We start from the raw sequence: 21,357 nt of genomic DNA, 5'->3' as shown, positions 1-21,357 counted from the left end.
TGGAAACATATATGTTGTCCCTTACACGGGACCTAATATATCTTATCAAAATAGGATATCCACCTGCATCCATCAGAATACTGAAGAGGATATCTTCAAGTTTCCACAAACTAGAATTATTTGATCCAACTTTACGCTTCATTACCTCACACCGCTTCGTTGAAACAACTGCCAAACTTTGTTCTTGCTTCGCTGTCTCTAACATGATTCGTCAAATTGGTAATTGCAATCAAAGTTTTACACAATCAAGAGATTCATTTGATGCGGTTATCGAACAGAATCAAGTCATGCATGCACTTACCTTATCTTACCTGGATGATGAGTTTTGCCTCTACTTAAGATTAATTGGACAGCTGATATTAAACCGCAGTATGGTTGTCGGAGTTCATTTCTTATTGTTGAAGATGTTGTATTTCAAGGAGATCAATCAAAATAATGGATTAATTAAATTTATTATAATTTTCGAATTTAATATTCACAACAAAGATATTAAAGTACACAACAAAGAACCCTGCGGTATTCCAAGTATCATTTATTTCTAGTTAGAGTATTAATATTTACCAGTATAAACTCCAAAGAGATCTCTAAAGCAGCGAGTTATTGGAATCCTCAGGCTTAAATAATTACATTGAGGGTAGGATTAATTCATTTCATTTATATTTGGCCTATTTAAAGGACGAATTCCTTTGTCGGTTATCTTAATGTCACAAATATATCAAGTCGTGTTCAGTCAATGTCAAGTGAGGAAGATAACGAAGTGTAAACCATCTCTATTGGGGCATTTAGATGAGTTTTATAGGGGTTCGTTCTATTCATCTCTCGAACAATTTTTTGCGAAAAACGAAATGTTACCAATTTTTTTTCATTCGAAAATCAAAAAGATTCACTTCCTCTCAAGTAGATTTTATTGTTTGAAGAGATAATGTGGAAACCTATAAAAAATCGTTGATTTGTAAAAACAAATATCTCTAATTTCGTTTTGAACTGAGCAACCACGTGGTGGTGTTCCCTCTTGAGGAAGATATCTAATGTTATTTTCGCTACCAGTAGCGAATTCACAGAATTGCCGCCTGTAAGCTATTCAATTTTTGTCGCTTCTGAATGTTGATACCTTAGTCCAAAACAATTACATTTCCTATCAATAAAATTCCAATTTTCTGTTTTGTGCTTCATCATCCTCGATACATCAACTTTTTCCTGGTAGTGAGTATCATTGAGAGCTAAGGTACCGTGTCAGATTCGTGATTATTTTGACAGCAAAGAATTATCAAAAAACATTATTTTTAGCAAAGCATATCTCAATTGTGTACCACTTTCTAAGTAAAGCGAGGAATATGTCTTAAAACTTTACAATATTTACATAATATAATTAAAGCTTATAGAGAACGTATACATTTGGAGAAAGTTGATAAATATTTTTTATCACATTCAAAGTTTAAAAACAATACAATAATTTTTTTTCTCAATGTGGAATCTGTTAGTATAACAAGTTAAATTAACAATTCCTTTTTGCAAGACTTTAAATTCTCAAAATCATCAATTATGTCATCGTATGAGATCTTGTTCATTAATATAATTTACAAAGGGTTTAGCAATTTTTCATGAGATCTTGAAATATTGAGTATTTGGCTCTGACTATATTTGAATTTTTGTTAAATATTTTAATTTCTCTCCAATTTTCGAAATTCGTACTCAGTGTGTAGTTTGTTTTTCAATTCTGTAATAAAAATAAAAATATGATAAGCCCAATCTGATGCCCCTAAAAATGTTCCACCCTAAGCTTCAGCCTACTGATAAATCCACCACTGTCCGAAGCAGAACTATTTTTGAAAAAACTATATTCATATAAATGACTCACTAGCCAGATCAGACATTATTTTGGAATCAACAGTCTGAAAATTTCAAGAGTCTTCGAAATTTACCGGAAAGCTCATTTTTCATGTGAAATAAAAGATCACAAAACTTCATCTTTTTTTATTTGCACTTGTAGAAACATTTCCTAGAAGCTCAGCTAGGTATTGATCCAACTTTATCAACTCTTTGGAGAATAAGAAATCATTATGGGTGAACAGTTCAGCATTGTTTTCTCCTCTGAAGTGTATCATATATTTTTCCGTCTTCAAATCCGCGAAAAGGATGTCGAGATCCTGTTTAAAAAAAGCAACCATCAAAGTTAAAAAAAAATGTAATATAACATCTCAAGATTACCTCTTCAACTGAAAGTAAATCAGCTTCGCCAAAAAGAATATATACAGGAACTTTTATCTTCTGAAGGTCGTAAGCTGGTGGTATAACTGAGTTGTAACGCAATAGATTCTCACGGGTTCCGTAGTCAAACATCTGGAATCGACCACCGGAGGAACGTTCTTGACCATAATGGGCAAGAGTCTTTATGGAGAAACTAGCTGGATACCTTCTGAAGAACAATGGCAACGTTTCCTGAGAACATAATTGAACAGATTAACCATTGAAAAATTATAAAAAACAGAATTTTGCAATGTTCGTTCAGTACTAGTTGAATATATTTCACTAATTGAATTGATAACTGATTGATAATTATGACAGGGTTGATTTATATCGTGACCTAAAGGACTATTAGAGCTGTTAGTACCATTCGCTTTCCAGTTTCAAAGTTGGATAATACATCCTCACTTCTACAAAACGAATTTTTGTGTTTGCTTAGTATATTGGGCATTCTATGAACAGATATTCAGAAGTTTCTCCCTCCTCCGCACATAATCTGCACTTCTCAGTGTTTAATAACCCTAAATGTTTGCTGACAAACCCTCTTCTCGAACAAGCATTGATATCAGGTAAGACTTCACTCGATCAACAACCAGAAAAGAAATTAATAAGGAGTCAACTTACAGCTTCTAAAGTATTCCGGTTACTTCCAACGAGACTTTCCAGAATAACTTGACATGTAGAAATTGTGGGATATGTTTTACAGGTATTTTCGACAAGCTTCTTCAAATGAGGGTACATGCCACTTCCATAAAAATCAATCATATGTAGTTCATCCTGTAAAAAATATTGAACATTTTAAAATCTCAAAGAATATCAACTTCCATTATTAAGCTGAGAACTCAAAAAAGTATCAACTACTGTAAACAGGGTGTTTCCAAATTAGACGTGAACCTTGGAGCCGTGTTAGTATTTGCTGTCGTTTGAGCCATATTTAGTGATAATCAAAATCAGCAGTTCACGAGATATTTGAGTACTTATGATTTTTGAAATATTTTTCACTTTACCTCATTTTTCGTCAATATTTTCTACGTTGACCAAAGTTGATTATAATTTTGGATTATTTTCGTGGCCAGTGAGAAGTCTGGATCTAACACCGTTTGAATAAACGAAGCAGCGAGAGGATTGAGGTGGAAAGTACCCAACAAGTGAAGAAATATGAAAAGGGGCAAGTGTTTGTAGAAGGAAAGGTGGAGGTCATTTCGAACATAATGAATACCTTTTGTACTGATTCTTTGAGTTTAATTGTAATAAAAATATATTTAATTCATTATTTTCCTTTCTTTGATTATTTCCCCTTTCAAATAAAAATCTGCTGAAAAAAACTAGTGTCTGCATCCTAACAAATCATTTAGGAAATAGAGAAGGAATTTGGAAAGTTTCTCAAATAATTTTGTCATACATAAATTGTGAAATTCGAAAGTTGCAGGCAAATTCATATAAGAAATTTGACAGCAGTCCGACCATTGGTTTATGAGATATTGCGTTGTGAGTGTAGCTAATTTTATTATTTGAAAAAAGATCGACAAAAAGAATTTCGTGTGTTGATAAAATATTGCTTTTTGAAGGGAAAAAATACAGTTAAAGCAAAATCTTGACTTGATTAAGAGTTTCCGGAGTCTGCACCAGGAAAATCAACCATCATTGATTGGTATGCTTCAAGTTTCAACGTGGTGAAATGAGCACCGAAGACGGCGAACGCAGTGGACGCCTCAGAGAGGCTGTCACCGACGAAAAAATCAAAAAGTTCTTGAAATAATTTTGAATGACCATCAAGTGAAGTTTATCGAGATAGCAGATATTGTGAAGATATCATCTGAACGTGTACATCATATCATTCACAAATATTTGTAGGTACATGAGGAAACTGTGTGAAAAATGGGTTTCGCGCGAGCTCACGATCGATCAAAATCAACTACGAGCTAATGATTCTGAACAGTGTTTGAAGCTTTTCAAGTGCAATAAACCTGAATTTTTGCGCCGATATGTGACAATGGATGAAACATGGCTCCATCATTTCACTCCGTAGTCCAATCCACATTCAGCTGAGTGAACTGCACACGATGAACCGAATCCAAAGGGAGGAAAAACACAACAATCAGCCCGCAAGGTTATTGCATCAGTATTCAGGGATGCGCAAGGTATAATTTTCATTGATTACCTCCAAAAGGGCCATATTATCTACAGCGATTATTACAAGCGTTATTGGATCGTTAAAAGAATGAAATCGTTAAAAAACGATTATTATATTATTAATGATTATATTAAACAAAAAACAAATCGTACCAAAAAAATGGTATCGAAAAGTTGGAAGATCGCATAATCGCTGTATCGCCTTCGAAGGCAACTTACCTATGTTGAATGATAAAATCGAATTTTGCCAAAAAAAGGTGATTTACTATGGTAGACCGGAAACTTTTTAATTGGCCTGTTAGTAACATCTCCTTCAATGTTTCCGTCTAATTTGGAATCACCCTGTGTAATATTTCTGGCTAATAATATTCTTCAATAATCAATATATCTCACGTATTTCAAAGATACACCCTCTGTATAATCTGTATAAACCTTTATTTACACCAGTTGTTACCACAGCATGGTCGGCATGCATTGAAAATGTAACCACCATCTTGCCAAAGAATAAAGTCGAAAAAGTCACATTTTGTGAGTCTACCATTTTAAATGTTACTGGAGGAAAGAATTTGATGTATCGAACATTCTAACTCCTCCATTCTTTTACTACTCAGAAGCTGTTGACTGAAAGTACAGATTTGTTCCACATTCAAATAGAAACCTTTCCAGAATAAATCGACTCAAATGAATAGAGGAATAGAGGGAAAGTTATATTGCTTCGAATCAATCAAAGCCTGGTGGCTGTTAATCAGAATGGTATCCAGAATAACACACATCGTTCGAAGTGTGTCACGGGGATTCTTTGTGCTAGTAACGGGAAAGCTCCCCTTCAATCAGGCACAAAGTTCATCGTCCTTGATCCCCGTAAATGACAATTTGGGATGTGATCTGATGCGTACACGCGTCACAGGATTGAAATCTGATAGGAGCATTAATAAAGATTGGAAAGAAATAGGTGCTTGCTACGATGAATTAATTTGATCATTCCGTTGATTTCGCTATTGGTAGAAGCTTATGGTTGATCGAATTTTCATGGAGAAATTTGTATCATATTAAATTATCAAAAGTAATATTTCAGGACAATCGAAAAAACTCAGCCTTCTGATTCGGGCTGTTACCAAGATACGAGTCTGAGTATAAAATATGGGGCATTTGTCAATGCTAGAGGGATATTCGGCGGAAAATTTTCAAAACTATCGAAGAAAAAATCATATGTTTGAATCAGCAGCAAAGAAGATTGACTGTATTGGCTGAATTCCTATAATCTGAACTATCAGCTGCGGCAGTCAATCTAATAGTTTGCTGTCTAGTAAAACAAATAACAATTCCTTTCTTATTTGCGCGCTGGAGAGGTTTCCCCAAGCGTTTTGTAGAAAAGGATTTGAAGAAAGTAGGGATTCCTAAATTAACCTTTCATGAAAATTGCGAATAGTCAACACTAATGGCTTTTGCAAGCGGTCAATAAAAGAGACCTAGATATTTTGAAGGAAATGAATATTAAATATTAGATGGATTTTAACGACAAATTTGGTATATTTGCAATGATTAAATACAATACTGAATACATAATCTTCATAGAAATATATAATACTCCATAATAGTCAATATATTCAAAACGAACTTATTCATTCAAGAACACTGCTACATTTTGTTTATACATATGATATTCCAACTTCGGAAATAAAATGCTCTGCAGTTTTATTTTTATGAGTCTCTTATTAATTTGTTATATTTTCAGAAACTGAAAGCAAAAGAATATAATAACATCATTCTTGAAAGGCAAACTATCCAACAAGTATCTTAGCTCAGAAGCAGGATTCAGCCGGTATGTTGCGACTCTGTTAGCCTTCTGGGAACTGCTACCAAATTGATCTTATGTTCTTAGTCCTACCTATTCGTACAAACCCAGAGAGACCGTCGATACGGTTAACGAAACCGACGACACCCTTATAAGCCTTGACAACTAGGCACTCAAGTATCCAGAATTGACTTTTCCATTTTAGTGGTTCTTAGGCTAGACAGTCCCGAACATTTGTACACTATGTGTTCGGCTGTTTCTTCTTCTTTCCACAGAGCCAGCAAATTTCATCTGCTCATCTGCCCAAAACTCAGCTCATGGTAGCTTCAAGAGCTTCCTGGTATAAGTCGGAAAAGCACCACAAATTTCTTTGCCTCAGTCAAACAAAGAGTGTTCAATTCCCATTGTTGGACTTATATTGGTTTTTTCCAGACCCACAGAAACCTCCAGACCAACAGGTGATTACCTCGATGTTCTTTTGGGATTTCATCGGCTTTTTCGTTTCCTTCAATACCACAATACCCCAGTAACCATTACTATTTAACATCCATATTGCATATTCTACTGCTACCTCACATTCAATATTGTTCTGAATTACATATTACATTATATGAAATTGAATTGATCACTTCTGAAATACAATTTTCCTTTTCTCAAAAATAAAATGCTGTTTCTATTCACTATTCTGAATAGACATCCTGTATAGATTGGAATACAAAAGGGATCAAATAAAAGATAAAATTTTCCCAACAATATAATGAAACTCCACTTGCAATGAAGTTGTAAATTCAAAGGCGTCAAATCCAACCTGCAATCGTTCCACTTCCGGAAAGTAGGGGATAAATCTGAACTTTACAAAACTTCCGGTCAGTTTGGAAGATGGATGCACCCCATCTGGTACAGTAGAACGAGTACGGCGCTCGTTGCTTACATATCGGATATTACAATCCTAACCGTATCGAAGTTATTGAACTGTTAAATTGTCAATGTAATATTTCTAGTCTGAGTTAAGACCCTGCCCAGAAAAATGATTGCATTTCTCAGAAATGAGAGTAGAACTTCTTTTCCTCCACTCTCATTTCGATTCCGAGTGGGAAATTGGTTTTTCACTTGTCTGGGCGGATCTTATGTCGCTGATAGGCATCTGGTTGATATTTCATGATTTTTATGTCGAATAATAAAAACGAATGGAATTCATTTCAGTTTTTCGAGTTTGTAGGAGTGGAAAATACTTTTACTGTCATGGAAAATCGATGGAATTTATTGAAAAGTGAATAATTTCGATTTCCATCTTTATTTGTGGGGATTCACCTCTGAAATTATTCGGGCAAAATTTATTTTTGTTTCTTTCTTTTCTTATACAGAATATCAACCGTGCAAAGCTTTCCAATTGATTTGAATGAATTCTGAAATGTTTGTAATAACTGATCGATGCTGAATTCATCTACTTTGTAAAGCAATTTGCTCACCATTGAAATGACACAAAAACTTGCAATTTAAAGGGTTCAGATCCCAAATGCAGCAGTTGAATTTGTTGGACGTAGATCGACAATTTCAAGCCTCATGCTAAATTTCATGTTGATCGCTTAACCAGGTGCATTCCAGAATATGTAAAAAAATCAACAAATATTTCCGTTACCATGAATCGATAGAGTTGAGATTTTGGGTGATATGAAACAGGAATCACGCAGTAGTTGAATTATTGGTCTGTTTTTTCATGAATATACAGGGTGAGTCAATAGTACTCGATCGGTTGATAAGTCCTGTGACTTTTGGGCTAGGAGAATGTTTCAAAGTTTGAAGAAATGGACAGCACTCAGCGTATAAGCTTTAATTATTTTTGACTCTGCAGGTCCGAAAGAGGGGGGGAAACACGATACCATTCTTTTTTTTAATGGTAAAGCCGGATTTTTATATCATACTCATAATCTCCATGGACTTTGAAATACCCCACTTGTCATCATTTATTTGTAGTACTTTTTGACGTGGGCACTTATTTCGAAAAATTTCATACTCACTAATACTATTGGTTCCAACTAATGATAATATCTTGGAAACTATTCGAGATAACTGTGCGATTTATTTTTATTGAATTCCGGAAGAGTGTTCAAGTCATCTGCAAATTTACGGATCAGTCTAGAGATGGTCCGAGAGATACTGCAATTTCTGAAAAATCATTTTTAAAAAATGTCAATATGTCCATTTTTTCAAATGGTATGCCCTGAATTTTTTGCATCTATCGGATAGCCTAGTGAGTAGTCTTCATTTTTGGTCTAGGTATGTTGTGCCTTGAATGAATAATTTTCAAAATGCTTCGCATTTCATGTTTTTAACTAGGGCTGGCAGTATAATTTTCAAGTAACAATTTTAAAAGTATAAGATTTCTCAACTCAGTCAACTCTACTGAATATCTACTAGTAAAATATCAATTGTATACCTACGGAACGGAATATTCAATAGTTCAACTTTGTACCAATAAATTAATAGTCAGTATACCTTTTTTTATAATCCCTGAAGGACTTTTGGTGTTATCGATAAATGGTTAGATCCTAGGATAAATTTGTGTTGTGTTGATGTATTTCTGCTGTTCGCCAATTGAATATTCATGAAAGATAATAAATAGTCATTCCTCAAATCTATATAATAGATTGCTGAATGAATCAAGTGAGAAACACAGTCGAACCAATCGTGTAATTAAAATATAAAACGAAGAAATTGATTTCTTCATTTATCATCTTCATGAGGCTGCGTAGTTAGTTCATTTTCATTTTATTTTTTCTTTGTATCTAGACTAAATTTCACGCTCAACATTCAGATTATTCAAATCAAATCAAACTTTATTCAATATATTATAATACACTATTAATCATCAGTATCATTCTCAATGTATGGTTGACTGGTTATTTGTTGAACTATTTATTGATATTATGGTAATTAAAATATACTGCTCCGCAAAGGTTATGGAAGTTCAGACATTTTGGGACCAAAAGTTTTTTTTTCATCATTTTTTTTTAAATATGGGAAATCTAAATGTTTACTCACTCATCTAAATCTTTTTTCCGATCATTTCTTTATGAGTTTCACAGTTTCTGTTGAGAATTTATTTTCAATATATGTAATACAAAATTCACTTGCTCATTTGCCCATTCCAATCGCAGTCGCATATGATTTTGAGTTGATGGAATACTTCTCAGAAGTCGTCGAGAATGTAGATTAATGCTTCGAAGTCTTCGACGAACTGTTTCAATCGAAACCAAAATACCAGACGCGTTCAAAAACTGTTGTTGCATGATTCGACAGAGAGTACTTAAAGGCTACCTACTTGTAGACAGAGTCAGAAACCGATCTTGTGAATGAGTGGTAGATCTTGGACTTCCACTTGGTCTTTTTGTGGCGTTTCCAGTTTCTCGATATCTAAGGACAATAGTCTGAGATCGGTGTGTCTTAAAGACGTGTAAACAATTATATTAAGCAATTTCAAGTTTACTCCGTTGACCGCTCATTAGTACCTAAGAAAATAGACAATTTCGAGTAAATCCTATACCCAAGGTGAAGAAAGCTTTGTAATCACTTTTCGCAAAAATCAAACGAGGAGCAAAAAAACATTCAGATATAAGTAAGTAAACATTTTAGTTTTTACAAATGATCATTTGGTAGAAACGGTCACAAGATTTTCTGAACTTTGTTAACTTTTGTGCAGCATTATAATCAGAAATAGAATAATATATTCTGAAACAAGTTGCAGAATGGGATTCTATTCCAACACGAATGCGAAATTCTAAAACGAGCGACGAAGCATGAGTGGTTGGAATTGCCTTCTGCAACGAGTAGTTGACGATATTTTCTTCACTTCAGTCAAGTTTTGTGAAATATTGTTGAAATTCTATGAAAAATTCAGATTAAACATCCTTGTGACTTTGGTATTTTATCTCTGCACTTGGTGCGACTGTTACGAAAATTGAAAGATAACGGAATTTGAATTTGAATCGTACTTTTCGAATTTTGAAATAACTTATAATTACATTGAATTCGTGAATTACGTCTGACTAAATGATTGGCAATTGACGTCTGTTGAAACTTGATAGGATCGGAAGTCAGTGCAGACAACCCCAAAACGACAAATAAACCTGAAAACAAAACAGTAAGGAGTTCATTACAGCACTGTTCTCAGTACTGCGATGAATTCATCACGATTTCGAAATAGAGAAAGAAATAACGGGTGTTTTTTTTCGAGGTATATAACTTTAAGTTGGCATTACTGTTCAAGATGGTGACCGATTTAACAGCTGTCAAGTGATTTATTCTCAGTTTGGTTTAGCAATTCATCATGAATAGACTCACGCCTGAACAACGCTTTCGAATAGTGCAATTTTTTTTCTAAAATAATGGTTCTGTGCGGAATACGTATCGCGCACTACATCCATTTTAGTTTGTTTAGCGATGAAGCGCACTTCTGGTTAAATGGCTACGTCAACAAACAAAACTGCCGCATTTGGAGTGAAGCTAATCCTCAAGTGTATTTCGAAACACCGTTACGTCCAGAAAAACTGACTGTTTGGTGCGCTTTAGAGGCGGGTGGAATCATTGGTCCGTACTTCTCCAAGAACGATGATGGCCAGAAGGTTAAAGTCAATGGTGATCGGTACAGAGCCATGATTACTAACTTTTTCATCCCTGAATTGAACAATCATGATGTCCAGAAACTGTGGTTCCAACAAGACGGCGCAACATGTCACACAGCTCGTGCCACAATCGATTTATTGAAAGACACGTTTGGTGATCGCCTAATTTCACGTTTTGGACCTGTGAATTGGCCTCCAAGATCTTGTGATTTAACACCGCTAGACTACTTTCTGTGGGGCTATGTAAAGTCATCGGTCTATGCGGATAAGCCACAAACCCTTGACCATTTGGAAGACAACATTCGCCGTGTTATTGCCGATATACGGCCACAAATGTTGGAAAAAGTCATCGAAAATTAGACGTCCAGATTGGACTACATCCGAGCCAGCCGTGGCGGTCATATGCCAGAAATCATATTTAAAATGTAATGCCATAAGATTATTTTGCGGATAAATACAATTCATGTCAATCGAATAATCCATCGTTGTTTTATTGCAATTTGAAGTTCTATAGCTCTAAAAAAAAACACCCTTTACAACACTTGCAGATCATTTTATGAGACGGTCAAGAGGTAATTTCATACGTACCAAGATAAATCCAGTATAATCAGACAAAATCCTAGGCACCTCGCTCTTTAAATACTTTGTATACACGACAGGAGCCAAAGAGACAATGGCTTCAACATTCTCCTTGGCGTGGTCCGGGAGCATGGAAGAATACACGAATTGGATGGTGCCTCCCATGGAATGACCCATAAAATTCACTTTTCTCTTTCCGCCAGTTTTCTTCCTTATGTAATCCAACAGCGCTGGTATGTCGAATACGGCTATCTCGTGGAAACTGCAAGAATAGAATGCGTTATTGCGATTGATGACATCGTCCGATAGGATATTGGACTATTTCGACTGACGTGATGGCGTATCAGAATTTGTCGATGCAGAATATGAGATCGCCAGGAGAATTTGGTCCGATATTTCCGATGTGTCTGTTCGGATTTGTGTTATATGGACCAATATAGTTTCCGCTGTAACTGTACATAATTGCAAGCTTTAGTCACAACGTTCGAATGGGATTCCTGATGATTTTATTCGTTGAAACGAGAAGATACTGATGAATTTAGAATAGTGTTTGAATTGGTGAAAATTGAGGTTTGAATGCATACATATTGAAAGGAGCTGTTAGTTTATATTAGTGGTATTGGCGTGTGTGTAATTTATACTGGTTGTTGATTCAGTAAAAGCAATACCATCTGTCATCTCATTGTGTTAACATAAATATTATATGGTTAAAATTTGTTTAAAAAAAACAATAATCAGTTATAAAAACAATAATGTTAGTGAACGAGGTTATTAGTGAAATAGATGCTTGGAGAATCTCTAGTTTCCCTCTGCCATACTAGTTCCATGACAAAAAACGTTGAAATTTATTGGAAGAATACTGGACTGACTTGGGGAAACAAAAAGGAAAAACTACTCCATATTTTTTTCTATTCAATGTTCCAGGCAAATCCACTATATGCGTCAAATCGTTATTGTTGTTGAAATCACGCTCATAAAGTTACAATACCTCTTCAACGTGAGAATTTTCTTAGAGAGATGATGAACGCATAATAATTGTGAAGCTCTTATAGATCTTAGGCTTTCATTATTTAGTCACCATCAATAGTAGAAAGTGCTCCAGTCATTTGCCAACTGAAGAATAATTAAATTTAGAAAAAAAAAGTGGATTGAAATGATGATTGATCATGATTAATTAACACCCAGAAGAAGCTGTTTAAATTCAAATTTTTTTTTTTTTGGTAAAACATGGATAGCATAGCAAGGAGTGAATGATTGAAATTTGGAGATGAAGAAGGAAGGTTTGCAATTTTTTCAATAAATTTGTTAATTTTTGATTTGTCCACCGTGATTATCTATACACTCCCCAACACGTCTCGGTATTGATGCAATAAGATGGTCTATTACTTCTTGAGGGATGCTATCCCAAGCTACCTGTACTTCATGTCTCCGAGTCGCCAAAGTCCGTGGAAGCTGGGGTAAATGTCCAAGCCTTCTACCCATGATGTCCCAAGCAAGCTCTATGGGCGAAGAATCGGGGGATTTGGAAGGCCATGGCAAAAGTTTCACTTGGGTCGCTTTGAAAAAGTTCAAATCAACTCTGGCAACATGAGGTCGGGCATTATCTTGCTGAAATATTGGATTCTCGAGCCGGTTGAGGTGAAGGAGAACATATGGCTCCATTATTTCTTGAAGGTAAAGCAGCACTGTCAGTTACCTCGATTAAAGAATTAAGGTGACCTATTTGCATGCGCAATAGCACCCCATACTATAACATCAAACGGAGGTTAACTTCTTTCTCCCCGACGTCGTCTAACCCTTCATCGGCCATCATGTGCACCCAGGAAGAATCGATATTCATCAGAAAAGACGACCTGATGCCATTCCACATTCCAATGTTGACGTTCTCTGCACCACTGTAATCCTTGCCGGCGATGCTCAACCGTCAGAGGTAACACAAGATGGGGTCGATAATGCTGCAGTCCAAAAGACCTTATCCGGCGGTAAACCATTCGGACAGTTATAGTTGCAGGATTGCCTTGCTCTCCTAACCACTCATCAGCCAAAGATCGAGTGGTCGCAAATCGGGCTTTAATGGCCATCGAAGTCTTAGACGTCGATCTTGAACTTCATTTGTGCCCCTTCGACGTCCGGTGCCTCCTACTCTTCTTCGATTTTGGGCATTATCAAACCACGCTTGACAACATCTCATAACAGTAGTTGGAATACAGTTCGTACGGTTAGCGATTCCTCGAAATGACAACCCCGCCTCCCGTACACCAATAATTCGACCTCTTTCAAATTCACTTAGCGTGCTATAAATGCCGCGTAGGTACACGCGTTCTCTAGGTATTTTAACAACTAAACATCGACTTTGGATCTCCTCGAACAGCTGGTTTGTTGTTAAATTTAAAAAACATGCAAAAAACGACTACGATATTCGAGTAACGAAAACTGTCTACATGGAAAAACCATCACGATTTTTTTTTCCAAATGCAATCACTTACTCCTTACCAAAAAAAAAAATTAAAATTCAAACAGCTTTTTGTGGGTGTTGCAGTTTCTTTGTCAGTTAGTATACAAGCAGTATTTATTCATAAACTACTACTGTACTAGAATTATGAATAGAATGCGTTATTGAGATTGATGATATCAGGGCCCCCGCAACCGCGCGTTCAACGCGTGCACCGCACGCGGGCGCCACTCTAAGGGGGCGCCAAAATCCCTTATAGACCGCATGAAAAACCGAAAGACCAAAGGTTTTTGAAAAAGTTTTTTTTTTATTTTTTCAACAATTTTCAACGTGCAAAGACATCTTTTACACATCCAAACAAGTTCCCGAACCCGAACGTCGCAATCCCCATAAAATAACCTCGGCCACAGATTGCAAATATACGATTCTTTTCGAGTAAACAAATCATAAACAATCATCCCTTTGTCGGTACGGGATTTTTTTATGGACCACCTGCACCGGACGGCGGGCACCATTTCTTCGATCATCACTAAAACGCATATAGTACACATAAACAATCATAAATACCGAGGCAATAGCTTTTAGCCATGGGAATTACTAAAACTTTCGCCACCATCTGTAGGAAAAATACTACAGGTTACAGAGAATTTCTGAAACTACCAAAATCTGCTTGCTATGCTATAACAGCAGAAACCTATCCAAAGAATAGTTATTTTGTTTCGAAACGTTTAGGGGTTGAGGTCAAGACGCAAAAAATTAAAATACTCAGATAATTAAAAAGATTTGTATTTTGTGTAATTGTGGTTTGTTTAACTGTTTCTTGTTGTGATTGAATCAAATTTTATGAAATGGTAAGTAGGTACCTATCCACATACAGTATTAGCATTTCTATTGGTCTATAAAATTCGATATTTTTTTTTCTGTTTAAAATGGTGCACATCCTAAATTATCCCATACCTATATACTATAATATTATTTTTATTTGCTTCAAATAGGGAAGTATTGTTTGTAATCGTGAAAAAATTGAATCGACTTTGATATTTTGAATTTGTTACCTGGGGCCACCATCATATTATACTTAATTTTTTTTTAATATGCACCCTGGATCTGTATTATTTATTTGATGTTCGTAGCCGAACATTTCACCTTTGCCAAAAATTAATTATTATAACAGGAACAGGGTATGTGCTTCAGATCGGTCTTAACTTATTATTATTATTAATATTAACTCCGTTTAGGTTTAAAGGCTCGGATTTAAGGTTTAAATTCATAAAAATGAAAACATACGGGTTATTCTCAAAGGGATGGCGCAAAGTAAATCATGGGTGAATGTCCTTACCAATTTTGGATCAAGTTTTTCTTAAATTCTAGGAGCCATACAAGAGAAAACGACCTTCTGATGCAAAATTTCGAGAGCAAAAAAAAGCTAGACTTCAACAAAGGGAGAAGATGGCTGGGAGTATGGAATAATATTTAATAATTATTAATATTAATATTTTAATATAATATTATGAATAAATTAAAGAAGAATAAAGCTCAGGTTTTGAAAACTCTGCAGTTTCATTACAAAATTAAAATAAAATGCGGTTTTGATCGAATGCTTGAATAAAATAATGAAACATTTAAAAAATGTATTATGCAACAACTGACAGCATAAAGTTCTTAAGGCATTCAATAAAGGTTGCTGATAGTTTTTTTAACCCTTCTACAAATAAATTCCTAACAAAAACTGAAACATTTTTTGCCGATTATCCTGCGACGTTTTTCTCCACTTTCCCCCCTTAAGGGGCGCCAAAATATTTTCGGCACGCGGGCGTTGATGACCCTTGCGGGGGCCCTGGATGATATCCTTCAATGACTATTTTGACTGTCTGGATGGCGTTTTAGAATTTGTCGGTGCGGAGAATTTTGGTCCTTTTGTTCGATGTATATGTTCAATTTTGTGCGATGTGAACCAATAACGTTTATACTGCAACTGGATACAACTGTAAGCTCCGGTCAGAATGTTTGAATCGTAATCCTGATAATTTCATTGGAATCATATTGGGTCAGAAATTACGAATTGATGACAAATAGAAGCAATCTTTTCATTTAAATTGTGAGGCAGAACCTCACAATATTGTAAAAATTAAATTTAAGACTCCAATATTATCTATTATATGGGTGATGACCTCCTTGGGTTTCCATGAAGGAGTAGGGTAGAGAACGAAAAAAAGATCTACAAGGTCGTAGTTCCAGGAAGGCTTATCGAGCCACAGTTCAAAAAATAATAATAAAAATAGTATATAGGAACTTATATTGTGGCCATATATCATGGTGCACATTATCAATGAATGAACTGTATCACACAAGTTGAAAAAATATCAGAATTAGACCCAATCTCGAAATACACACTGAATGAACCTATGAACTCATCTGATTTTCGCTTAAATATTCATGTATTCTCTTCACATAACAATAATGTTCTTGAATGAGGTTATTAGCGAAATGGGTCTATAATTGCTTAGAGAATCCCTTGTTTCGAGCTTTCATACTGGTTTCAAGTCAAAAACCTTGAACTTTCTCGGCCGAATATTGGAGTGAACGATATTGTTAATTGATTATTTTTTTCTTGTCAAGGTTTTATTCAAATCTTGTTCATATCCACATTATTCGACATATCTTCAATATTTTAATTGTTGAAACCACTGTATATATAACCAAATTTATAATATTCACGTTATATAGGTGTTTTTTAGAGACTGTTCTCTGAACTAATCGCTTCAATATTTCGTCACAATGTCTGCGTTTTTCAAATGTTGTTCCGGGAATTTTAACAATAAGGTTCAACACACTGATGAGGAATCCGTAAATGAATTCGATTCTGTTCGTCCGGCCTATTACACAATAACTTCCATTCTGAAAGATTTTGAAACTTGAAATTTGCAGGGTAGCTTCAGATTTTGAATGGGTTTGATTTTACATATATATGTAAAATGGCTACTCAAAATTTTGTTCTCCTGACAATATCAAAACAGTAGTTTCGAACGGGATGAATATTTGCACTTGAATGTGGAATGACAACAATAGCGTAGTAGGAAATTCAATGTTGGTAACAAAACCTTTGAGAAGAGTATCGAAAAGAAAATTACCCAATATCCCAATATTTTCTTGATCTCGAAACCAACGACGTTGAGATTTCCATTGTTGATTTGTAATAACAATCTCTAGCTTCCTTAGAAATTTCAAGCCGATCATTTCATCAGAACAATAAAAAAGGGTTAAAACAAAATGGAATAACACTTTTCACAAATAGATTCAAGAATGTTCTACGGCATGATCAGTTCAAAACATAGCATTAAAATAAAAAAATTAACATGAAACAAATAAAACAGTAAACAGGTTTAAAATGAGCTGTGGAAGGATATTCACTCAACAATTGAAAAATATTATCAACAATTACTGTAAATGAATTTCAAATTGATCACATTACAATGAATATTTCTGACAACAGATGGGTATGAGATTTGGCGTGTGTATTTAGAATAATAATAATTTAAAACTACGTGCAAAATTTCTTGTCGATAGCGTTCTACGAACCATAACAAAATAAAGAAAATATTGAACAGATATATCCAATACTTCCGTTGCAATTAATCCGACCTAGTTCAGATCTGGAAAAATCATTTTGGCAAAAAAATAAAGAGGAAACTTACCTAAAGTCCCAAAATTTAGGATCAGCAGCTGTCATATTAACGTGCCTCATAGAGACCTCGGTACCTCTTGCATTGGACAACCAGACGTCAAATCCAACACTGACTAGGTAGAATGCTGTAATGTCATGCAAAATTGTGGTATTCTATGTTTAGAAGATGAACTGAGCTGGTCTCATGAAATGATGATGGTATAGTCGGAGAATGATTCGAACAATGTGCTTTCTTGCGTCTGGATGCTAAAATCACGTGAGTAATTATGAAAGCGTATAATTTTACATACGTATGGATTTTTTTCCATCTAACATCCAGAATGCGCCATTGTTGCATATACCGTGCTGTAACAAGACAGGTGTGTCTCCTATTGTTCCATTGCAAGGTACCACCCTGTACAAGCTCAAAATGTAACCATCTGAGGTGGTCACTTCGTGGACTTCTAGCTTGAATCCATATCTTCTAGCTATCGATTCCTGAAACCAAAAAAAAGTGATGAGAACTTGTAGGATATTCATCATTATGGTCTAAATGAAATCATTAATATGAGCTGAAGAGAGTGCAGAGTATAGTGGGTAAGGCTATGTTTCGATAGACAATATTGACAGTTATGATGGTAAGTATCAAATCTTTGAATAATATTGGGTTTTCCAATAAGAATTAACCCATTTAAAATTGTAAAAATACTTTGTATTATTTGTTGTCATTTTTTATGTCATGTGTTCAGTAGGTTGTGGTAAGACGAGAGCCTCAACATTGTCGTCTATGATACAGCGATATATGTTTACCATTGGTATTATTGTCAATCTTAACGTCACGAATGATGAAAATATCTGAAGATACAAAAGTTTTAGCTCCAGACTTTAAATGACTCATTATTTAATATTGAGTTATCAATAAGTACACCCACTCAAATAATTGGTAATGAAGCAATGATATCATCAAAATATTAAAATAACAAACTGGTATGAAATAAAAAGTATATGACACGAGTTTAAAGAATAATATGTATCTTATAGATCTTCCCTGAAATCCTAATCTGGACGTCCAATTTTCGATGACTTTTTACAACATTTGTGGCCGTATATCGGCAATAACACGGCGAATGTTGTCTTTCAAATGGTCAAGGGTTTGTGGCTTACCCGGATAGACCAAAGACTTTACATAGCCCCACAGAAAGTAGTCTGCGGTGTTAAATCACAAGGTCTTGTAGGCTAATTCACAGGTCCGAAACGTGAAATTAGGCGGTCACCAAACGTGTCTTCCAATAAATCGATTGTGGCACGAGCTGTGTGATATGTTGCGCCGTCTTGCCACAGCTCCTGGACATCATGGTTGTTCAATCCAGGAATGAAAAAGTTAGTAATCATGGCTCTATAACGATCACCATTGACTGTAACGTTCTGGCCATCATCGTTTTTGAAGTAGTACGGACCAATGATTCCACCAGCCCATAAAGCGCACCAAACAGTCAGTTTTTCTGAATGTAAAGGTGTTTCGACATACACTTGAGGATTAGCTTCACTCCACTGCGGCAGTTTTGTTTATTAACGTAGCCATTCAACCAGAAGTGCGCTTCATCGCTAAATAAAATAAAATCGACGTAGTGCGCGATACGTATTCCGTACAGAACCATTATTTTCGAAATAAAATTGCACTATTAGCAAGCGTTGATCAGGCGTGAGTCTATTCATGATGAATTGCCAAACCAAACTAAGAATAAATCACTTGACAGCTTGACAGTTATATACCTCGAAAAAAAAACACCCGTTATATTTATTGTCAATTTACATGAATCTGTTTCAAATTAATCATAAATAAAGGACAGGTTAGCCTGGAATTTTCCCATCATAATGTGAGATCACTTTTATAGGGCAAAGAGAGAAGGTCAAGCCTGTTCGAAAATATTCATCGGATATGCTCTACAAGTTCTAAACTTGAATGTTGCTGGATGTATCCAGAAAATTAAAGCTTTAACTCCCGGAAACTATAAAATTATATAATTAAATTCGGAAGTTTTATAATATCATGTTTCTGTAGAACTTCCGGAAGAAAACTGAGAGGTTTCTCTCGAGAAATTATGAATTTCTGCGACCTAATAAGTTTTTAATGTGTGGAAACTTTCAAGAAACATTTTTATGCTCCGAACCTGAAAAATTCATCCATGATACTCATTAGTCATTCTTTTATTTCTTGTGTTTTTCTCTCTATAATTTAGAATCTGATGCGAATCAAATGGAAGCAGTATATTCATCAAGATTTAAGGTATTTATCAAATATCTATACATAATTCAACTTGACAAGGGGTCTTATAATTCTTGGGGTCAAATTGATTTACTCAGTGATATCAGAAGTTTCATGCCATTAGGATTAGAACGATAACCTTTGCAAGAAATTAGATTACCTTGAATACTGCAATAAAAATAATTAACTGTTCGGCGACCCCACAACAGAGACTGTACTTGGATAGACTATTCCTCAACCTGTCTAGACGAAATGAGATAGTCTATGTTCGTTTTGGATTATCTGTGGCGAAGTATGCGGAGGTGATGGAAAGTCTCCTCTTCTTCATATCCTATAAATGTTCAATAGGATTCAAATCATGCCAACAGGGAGGCCATGGAAAAGCTAGTAATGGATTATATAAATACCTACAATAGTTATATCCCAACAAGAGTACTCAACGATTCATCAGGCAGATGATATTGTATATAATATCATCATAACAATCAATAATAATTATAATTTGACAATGAAAGGAATACTTAGTTCGGTCCCGAATTTTTGATTATGTATCGATATGTCACGATAAATGTTTTTTTCAGTTTGAATATTGCATTTTTCATTTGAAAAATAATCGAATTCATTTCCAATCTAGGGGATCACCATTATAAATCAACCGATTCCCTAGGATTATTGAAATCTGGAACTTTCTCTGAAGGATCAGTGAAAGACTTTTGTTGAAGATATTACAAGAACTCCATTCCGAACGCCAAACTTCCTTACGACTTTCATTATATTGAGGGAAAGTATCAATGCATATAGGGTTGCGTGATTCTAATTTGGTAGTTCTAGTATCTTGGAGGAAATATTGGATTCGGGTAGAAATTAAATGTGTCCCAAGATTTCTAGACTGCAACTTGTCTACGAATATGAGGCGGAACTATATGTGATAACACTGGAAACCCAATGTACCTACAGGTGTAGACCTAATAATTCCACTGATAATTCTTTTAGAAACGTCCAGCTGTGCATCAATTTCATGAACATGAGCACTATTGAACCGAACAGAACAGCAGTATTCAGCAGCAGAAAAAACCAAGGCCAAAGCTGCCTCACGAAAAGGGCTTGCATCAGCACCCCATGAAGAACCAACTAAAATTTGAAGAATATTATTCTTCAACTTTAATTCAATACGCAAATTATGCAAGTGGACCTCGAAAGTGAGGAAGTAGCCTCCTTGAAACCATTCCAGATACTGGAGTTCATTAGAACTTTGGAACTGTAAGGCGCGCTGTATATCACTTAATGTCGAGAAAAGCTCTGATGGGTGGCACAATAGACCATTAGATCCCAATGCAATGAAACCCCCTCAAATATAGATCTAATCTAAATCTACTGCTGATAGCAACATCAGAATAAAAACAAAAAATTCAAGAAAAATTCCAAAAACAAAATAATGAAAGCACTAGTGAAAATTCTTAAACTTTTGAGCGCTGGTTCAATCATATCCTATTTAGGCAGATGGAGATTTGACAAAACTTTAAATTAAACAGTTTGGTTATCCCCAAGGACAAGAAGAGCTAATGAAAAAAATTTCGCTTAAAAGCTCCTGACTTCATATCA

The 21,357-nt window shown here is 35.2% G+C and overlaps 1 protein-coding gene across 2 annotated transcripts in view; it reads right to left on the bottom strand.

The window, feature by feature from the left end:
• Nucleotides 1–1,959: 1,959 nt before the first annotated feature.
• The window catches only part of LOC123681034 (lipase 1-like), a 33,139-nt gene continuing 13,741 nt past the window's right edge, over nt 1,960–21,357 (bottom strand). For both annotated transcript variants that reach the window (XM_045619198.1, XM_045619199.1), the window contains exons 2-7: nt 17,801–17,987; nt 17,521–17,635; nt 11,383–11,635; nt 2,869–3,021; nt 2,209–2,439; nt 1,960–2,147 (exon numbers count right to left, since the gene is read on the bottom strand). In XM_045619198.1, coding sequence (XP_045475154.1) covers nt 1,965–2,147; nt 2,209–2,439; nt 2,869–3,021; nt 11,383–11,635; nt 17,521–17,635; nt 17,801–17,987 — 1,122 coding nt within the window. In that variant the 3' untranslated portion in view covers nt 1,960–1,964. The remainder of the gene's footprint in view (nt 2,148–2,208; nt 2,440–2,868; nt 3,022–11,382; nt 11,636–17,520; nt 17,636–17,800; nt 17,988–21,357) is intronic.

The sequence above is a fragment of the Harmonia axyridis genome, chromosome 5 (assembly GCF_914767665.1).
Source record: "Harmonia axyridis chromosome 5, icHarAxyr1.1, whole genome shotgun sequence".
In the NCBI taxonomy this organism is placed as follows: Eukaryota; Metazoa; Arthropoda; class Insecta; order Coleoptera; family Coccinellidae; genus Harmonia; species Harmonia axyridis.
The sequence above is the reverse complement of the archived record's forward strand: the minus strand, read 5'-3'. Positions and strand labels throughout refer to the sequence as shown.